We start from the raw sequence: 7517 nt of genomic DNA on the forward strand, positions 1-7517 counted from the left end.
TATAAGAGACAGGGAAGGAGCGGGGTGGCTGCGGTGAGTTTGCTATGGGGGTGTTGGGGTTGTTTCTGCTCCCCATGTGCACACACCTGCTGCCAGCCATCGGCAGGCAGACCGCCACTGCCCAGCCTGTGTGTCACCAGGGCCAGCCAGGCTGTGGGGGACCCAGTTGTGCTTGGGGCACATGGAGGTCCCGCAGTGGGCGGGCAGGGGGGGTTTGTTGCCCTCATTTGGTGCTGTGTTCGATGAGGCAGGACGGGCTGAAGCACTCTGTGCCGCTGGGAGAGGCGTCTGTGGAAGGACGGTGGCACGTGTGGCCTTGGACAGTGACATGCCGCGGGGCAAGCCATGTCCCCATGCTCTAGGGCAGAGTCCAGTCCTTGCCCGCTGCCGGGGTGGCAGAGCTGGGCACTGGGCTGTGTCACACCATGTGCTCTCCACACTGGGCTGGGTGCGTGGTGTGGCCCTGCTGTTGGGGAGGGGCGGGCACCAGGGTGGGTGCTCACAGCATCTCTCCAGAGCTATTTGAGAGCCCAATGCTGGAGTCAGAAGAGGAACATCTCCTGCTCGACCCAGGCAACACGTTGAAGCTGTACTGTGACGCCAACCAGAGCGGTGCCAGCGTAGTCTGGTACAAGGAGTCCAGGCCGCTCATCCCGGGGGATCGCATCCGTCTCCGGCAGAGCCTGCTGGAGATCTCAGAAGTTGCCTACGAGGATTCGGGGCTCTATGTGTGCCGGGCGCGGGGGACTGGGGAGATCCTGCGCAACTTCACCATCTCTGTAGTGGGTAGGAGCCCCGGCAGGGCCCAGCTCCGCCCCGGGGCAGCAGGCAGCCTGCCCTGCCCTGCAGGCAGGGATGTCCCTCTCAACCCATTTACCTTTGCAGACTCGCTGGCGTCGGGTGATGATGATGAAGACAGTGATGGGGATGGACCCCACGGGGACCGAAATGAGGAACCTGTTTATATGCACAGAGGTCAGTGCCACCCCGGCAGGAGAGGGCAGCTGGGGCAGGTCCCAGAGCGTGGGGCACTGCTGCCTCCTGCTCACAGCACGAGCATCCGGGAGCAGCGTCGGCAGCCTCTTGGCCCCCTGCCACTGCATGCCCCATGTCTCCCCAGCTCCTTACTGGACTCACCCGCACCGGATGGACAAGAAGCTCTATGCGGTCCCTGCGGGGAACACAGTGAAGTTTCGCTGCCCAGCCTCGGGCAGCCCCAGCCCCAGCATCCGCTGGTTGAAGAACGGGCGCGAGTTCCGGGGAGAGCACCGCATTGGGGGCATCCGGGTAAGGGCCGTGTCGCCCCACCGCAGCCTCCCCTCCCCGGGTCCGGCCTCACCATCACACCTCGCTGCCTTGCCTCTTCCCTCTGCAGCTCCGGCACCAGCACTGGAGCCTGGTGATGGAGAGCGTGGTGCCCTCTGACCGAGGCAACTACACCTGCCTGGTGGAGAACAGGTTTGGCAGCATCCGCTACAGCTACCTCCTGGACGTGCTGGGTGAGGGCTCCTCAGTGCGGCGGTGGTCCTGGCTCCCCACCCCCAAGCCTGGCAGAGGAGTCATGGGGGCAGAGGAGCCTCTGATTGTGTCCCTTGTGGGCACGTGGGAATGGAGCCCAGGCTCGGGTTGCACTGGTCTGCTGTAATGCTGACGATGGGCTCTCTGTGGCTTCATGGTGGGTGGCGAAGGAGGGAGACAGGAGCTCCTGCTCTGGGGCACTGTGTTGGTGACACCTCTCTGCTCTTCTCTGCAGAGAGGTCCCCGCACAGGCCCATCTTGCAGGCTGGGCTGCCCGCCAACACCACGGCCCTGGTGGGCAGCGATGTGGAGTTCTTCTGCAAGGTCTACAGCGATGCCCAGCCCCACATCCAGTGGCTGAAGCACATCGAGGTGAATGGCAGCAACTATGGTCCCGACGGGGTCCCCTATGTGCAAGTGCTCAAGGTAACAAGGGCTAGAAGCACCCGGGTCCCAGACACCCACCCTATAGTGGTGACAGGGGATGCACAGAGCCCCCCAAGGAAGAGGGATGCTGACCATGGATCCCTCTCCCTGGCAGACTGCAGACATCAACAGCTCTGAGGTGGAGGTGCTGTACCTGCGCAATGTCTCCGTGGAGGATGCTGGTGAATACACCTGCCTGGCGGGGAACTCCATTGGCCTCTCCTACCAGTCTGCCTGGCTCACCGTCCTGCCAGGTAGGGGTGGGGGTCCTGGTGTGGGAGCTTGGAACCCCCAGCATGCAGGGACCACGGCTCAGGCCAACTCATTAACTTCCTCCAGAAGAGGAGCTGATGCGGGAAGCTGAAGCCCCTGAGGCCAAGTACATGGACATCATCATCTACACCTCGGGCTCGCTGGCCGTGGCCATGGCTGTCATCATTGTGGTGCTGTGCCGGATGCAGACGCAGTCGAGCAAGCAGCCCCTGGAGCCCATGGCGGTCCACAAGCTCTCCAAATTCCCACTCATTCGACAGGTGAGTGCCAAGCTGGAGCCTGGGAGGCATGGGGGTTCCTTGGTGACCGACCGGCTCCACGAATGCCACTTGCAACCATCACACCTTAACCCACCACCTCATGCGGCTTCCTCGCCCATTGCTCCGAGTGAGGGACTCTCTGCAGCACCACTGGGTCTCTGTTTGGTCCTGGAGCATGGGGTGGGATGGCTGATGTCTCTTGGCTCTCTCCACAGTTCTCCCTGGACTCCAGCTCCTCCGGGAAGTCCAGCACATCTCTGATGCGCGTCACCCGTCTTTCCTCCAGCTGTGCCCCGATGCTAGCTGGGGTCATGGAGCTGGACCTGCCCCTCGACGCCAAGTGGGAGTTCCCCCGAGACAAGTACGGCGCTGTGCGGGACTGGGGGCTGCTCTTCCCAGCTGCCCTGGGGACAGCAGCATGTGGGTGCTGAATGGGGAGGGCTCTGGCCATTGCCGGACACCTCAGCACCGCCATACCCCAGGGCTCTGGGACTCTGCTCGGGCAGAGCAGAGCAGCCACACCGCCTCTGCCCCTCAGGGTTTGCCCATGCAGTGGCGGGGAGCAGGGCCATCCCTGTGGTCCCTCACAGTTCTGCCTGTCCCTGCCAGGCTGGTGCTGGGCAAGCCCCTGGGGGAAGGCTGCTTTGGCCAGGTGGTGCGGGCAGAGGCTTACGGCCTTGACAGAGACCGGCCGGACAGAGCTATCACCGTGGCTGTCAAAATGCTGAAAGGTAACGGCTCCTCTGCCAGTGTCCCAGGCACAGAGGTGGCATCAGTGCCAGGCTGCAGTGTCATCCCAGCTGGCATGGTGACATGGCCCTCCTCCCACAGACAACGCCACTGACAAGGACCTGGCTGACCTCATATCTGAGATGGAGATGATGAAGCTCATGGACAAGCACAAGAACATCATCAACCTCCTGGGGGTCTGCACGCAGGACGGTGAGGGGGCTGTGCAGGCAGGGCATGGGCATGGAGTGGTGGGGGGAATGGGGATTGTTGGGGACAGTGGCAGGCAGGGTGGGACAGGACAGGGGCTGAGCAGAGTGGATGCCCTTCCCAGGGCCGCTGTATGTGATTGTGGAGTTTGCTGCGAAGGGCAACCTGCGCGAGTACCTCCGTGCCCGCCGCCCCCCGATACCTGACTACGCTTTTGACATCGCGGCAATGCCCGAGGAGCAGCTCTCCTTCAAGGACCTGGTCTCCTGCGTCTACCAGGTGGCCCGTGGCATGGAGTACCTGGAGTCCAAACGGGTAGGACTGGCACAGCCCATGTGGGCTGCCTGTGCTTGGCACAGCCTGGCAGGGAGTGTGGCAGTGACAGAGGAGCTGTGTGTCCCTGGTGAAACCACTGTCCCTATGGAGAGGGGGCCTCCACTTAGCCTGGGCTGTCCTGAACCTCCTGACCACATCCAGCAAAGCTCAGGGCAGTATCTCCCCAAAAATGTGGAGCTTAAAGCCTGACTCATCTCCACAGCCTGGTGTGAGGGTGGCCCCACCACTGCAGAGGTGCAGGCGGTGCCGGAGGGTGCATGGGAGGGAGGCAGTGGCTCCGAGTGTGGGGAGGGGACACACAGAGCTGGATCTGCCATCTCACACCCTCTGTGGGTGATGCTCCCCCCTGGCAGTGCATCCACCGTGACCTGGCTGCCCGCAACGTGCTGGTCACAGCAGAGAGCGTGATGAAGATCGCCGACTTCGGCTTAGCCAGGGATGTCCATGACATTGACTACTACAAGAAAACCAGCAACGTGAGTGGGGGTGCTGGGAGAAGAGGGTGGGGGTGGTGTTAGAGGGACCCCCAGCCAGGTTTGCTCTCCCATAGGGCCGCCTGCCAGTGAAGTGGATGGCACCTGAGGCTCTGTTCGACCGTGTCTACACCCACCAGAGCGATGTGTGAGTCCTGGGGCTGAGGATGCTGTCGGGTGTGGGACGAGGATGCCGTGGGGTTATGCCAGGGCTGGATTACTGGAGGGTCCCCATGAGGAGGACAGGGGTACTCCATGGGGCCAGCAGCAGTGGGGCACATCTTCCTTAGCGGTGATGCTACCCTCTCCCAACCCTGCTCCCATGACAAGGCAGGGTGCAGTGGGGCGAGCCACAGCCCTACCTGCACAACGAGGGTCCTGAGACATGGTTGACCCCCCTTTGTCACACATGATCTCAGGTGGTCCTTTGGGATCCTGATGTGGGAGATTTTTACGCTGGGGGGCTCCCCTTACCCCGGCATCCCTGTCGAGGAGCTCTTCAAGCTGCTGAAGGAAGGGCACCGCATGGACCGGCCATCCAACTGTACCCATGAGCTGTGAGTACCGGCCAGGCAGGGTGGGCAGGGGGCATGGTGAGACCCCACTAACACGCCCTCATCCACCCTACAGGTACATGCTGATGCGGGAGTGCTGGCACGCTGTGCCCTCGCAGCGCCCCACCTTCAAGCAGCTCGTGGAGGGGCTGGACAAAATCCTGGCAGCCGTTTCAGAGGAGGTGAGGGGTGTGGGGGGTCTGGTGGGTGGTGGGGTGGGTGCTGATGGCACCGGTGCTGATGGCACCATCTCTCCCTGCAGTACCTGGACCTCTCCATGCCCTTCGAGCAGTACTCACCCTCCTGTGAGGACACCGCCAGCTCCTGCTCCTCCGACGACTCTGTCTTCACCCACGACCCATTGCCGCTGGCTCCCCGTCTCTTCTCCTACCCCAGCGTGAGGACTTAAGGGCATCAGGGAAGGGTGGTGCTGAGGCCGCTTCTGCCCTTGCAGGGAGCGGGTGTGGGTTCCCGCAGGTTCCCTCTTTTGCCTGGTGTGAGTGGTGGGCTGGCAGGGCTCCGAGCCACAGCTCCAGGGCACAGAGTCCCTCTCTCCGGGCTCCATTTTGGCACTGAGCCTTCAGTCCTGGCTGAGACCTGCCTGGCACTGCAGGGCAGCAGGAGCCAGAGCCTCCCCGGGGCAGGCACTGCCCAGGATGCCCATTGCATTGCCCAGGGAGCTGAGCTTTGGCCAGCACTTTGGTGGAAGTGTCTCTGGGCAGGAGCCCCGCTGCCTGCCGGGCTCCTGCTGTGTCTGTACATAGCCATAGAGATGAGTATTTATGTACATGAAATATCGACCTGATAAATTATTTTTTTGGAATAGACCCCAGCACAGTTTCTGGGCTGCTCCTGGGGGGCGAAAGGCCCAGATGAGCTGGGAAGGCGGGTCAGGGGCTGCCTCCACTCCCCAGCCAGAGTGGGAGCCTGGGAGCGTTCCCGGGGGACACAGAGGCAGTGCCACAGGTGCAGGAAGCGATGTCCCCACTCCCGTGCCTCCAGGCCCGCTCCGGCACAAAGCACCCTCGCATCTGTTCCCCATTAACTGCTGCTGCACTAAGCCACCGTGAACTCCACTACCAGCATCACCCTGAAACCGATCCCCCAACTGCCACGGGCTCCCAGTCTGGGAAAGCGCTCTGGGGCCCAGCCCCGCATGCTGGGGACAGCCTGCGTCCCCCCTGCCCAGGCCGGCCCCAGGACTCCAGATAAAAGTGAGATACGGTCTCTGTGCTGCCTTCCCAGAGCCCCCACACTCCTGGGAGGAAAAGTTGGGGGGCTCTAGTTGCCACGGCCCTGCACTCTGGTGCCTGCTTTGCCCCCCCCTTGCCCTACGGTGCCCAGTTCTGCCGGGAGCGTGGGCAGGGAGGGCTGCAGCTGTCTCACCCCCTCCTGCCATTCCACTCCCTGAGTCTAGGGTTTCACCTAGGGCCGAGCTTTGCCGGCCATTAGCCACAGGATCTTGTTTCCTCCTCCAGCTCCCAGCTGCACTCACAGCCCCCCAGCCTGGAAGCTGACTCTCTGGCTCAGTCTGCCCCAAAGCAGCCTAAGAGGAGGGGGCCTGGCAGGCGCTGTGGGGCAGGATCTGGGCCCGGGGCAGCTGGAAAGTGGGTCTCTCGGTCTTCCCTGCTGTTGCAAAGGCACTGGGGTCTAGGCTCTTGGGAGATGCAGCTTGTGGCTGACCTTGTGCAGGGCTTGACTGAGCCATGGGTGCAGTGACTGTCGTACATTGCGTGTGCTGGGTAGCCCAGCGGCTTGAAGAGCCATCCTGGGGTGCCCTCCTTGTCACATCCCCTCACAGGGCTGCTGGGGGGAGCCCAGCCCTGCCAGCATGGTTGCAGCCTTCATCCCCAGCCCTGCTCTTTTGGGACAACCCTTGCTCCAGCACAGCAGGCAGAGGCAGACAGCCCCCTGGCAGGTGTGAAACCTGCCTGTCCCGGCAGCCTGCCTGCCTGGGAAGGATCCCAGCTGTCTGCTAATGTGCCAGAACCAATGCATTTCGCACAGCCCTGAATGGGGCATTCACACGCTGGAGGGCAAACTGCCCAGGCTGCCCACAGGGGCTGCCCAGCTCCCAGCCAGGTCCAGGGGTGAACATGAATGAGCGCGTGGGGAGCGAGCTGAGTCCCTGGGGGCTGTGCCGAGCTTGCCCCCCACCTTGCTTCAGGCTGGGGTCTCCATGCTGGGGGTTGGCCAGTGCCTGGTGTGGTCTTGCTCTCTGGGCACTGCCTCTTCCCTGGAAAATGGGTCCACAGCCAATTTTAAAGGGTGAGGCAGAGGTGGGTTTGTTAATCCTAATGCCAGCTGGGGGGGCACAAGAGGACATGGTAAGTGGAGACCTGACACCCCCTGCCATGGCCTCGCTTCATCCTCCCTCACCTATTGAGTGAGCCGTGGGTGCAGGCAGCGCCTTGTGCCAGCTGGCTGTGCCAGAGCCAGCTCTGCCAGGCACGGGGCAGCCGGGGCCGTGGCCGGGCTGGGAGGCAGCACAGGGCATCCCGCAGCCCCACGACAACTGGAGGCAGTTTTTATTGTTTAACATTCCTGGTATTTTCTGTCAGGGCTGAACCAATTGTCCTTAATCCGCCAGGCTCTGCTGGCCAAACAAGTGTGGCTGAGCCACCGGCATCCTGTCCCCACGAACAGGCCCCTTTTGTGAGGGAGATTTAGCATGTAGCCCAGTAAATCCTGCTGGTTTCCTGAGGCAACGTTCCCACACACCACCAACCCTCTCGCCT

The 7517-nt window shown here is 62.6% G+C and overlaps 1 protein-coding gene across 1 annotated transcript in view; it reads left to right on the forward strand.

The window, feature by feature from the left end:
* Positions 1–5573, forward strand: part of FGFR4 (fibroblast growth factor receptor 4) — a 12073-nt gene extending 6500 nt beyond the window's left edge. Inside the window, exons 3-18 of the mRNA XM_026858522.1 lie at positions 513–786; positions 886–975; positions 1121–1287; positions 1376–1499; positions 1754–1944; positions 2060–2198; positions 2284–2477; positions 2693–2838; positions 3087–3208; positions 3309–3419; positions 3541–3731; positions 4106–4228; positions 4303–4373; positions 4645–4782; positions 4856–4961; positions 5042–5573. Coding sequence (XP_026714323.1) covers positions 513–786; positions 886–975; positions 1121–1287; positions 1376–1499; positions 1754–1944; positions 2060–2198; positions 2284–2477; positions 2693–2838; positions 3087–3208; positions 3309–3419; positions 3541–3731; positions 4106–4228; positions 4303–4373; positions 4645–4782; positions 4856–4961; positions 5042–5188 — 2334 coding nt within the window. The 3' untranslated portion in view covers positions 5189–5573. The remainder of the gene's footprint in view (positions 1–512; positions 787–885; positions 976–1120; positions 1288–1375; positions 1500–1753; positions 1945–2059; positions 2199–2283; positions 2478–2692; positions 2839–3086; positions 3209–3308; positions 3420–3540; positions 3732–4105; positions 4229–4302; positions 4374–4644; positions 4783–4855; positions 4962–5041) is intronic.
* The last annotated feature ends 1944 nt before the right edge of the window (positions 5574–7517 follow it).

Source organism: Athene cunicularia, assembly GCF_003259725.1.
Source record: "Athene cunicularia isolate RWA chromosome 13 unlocalized genomic scaffold, athCun1 chr13_part1, whole genome shotgun sequence".
NCBI lineage: Eukaryota > Metazoa > Chordata > Aves > Strigiformes > Strigidae > Athene > Athene cunicularia.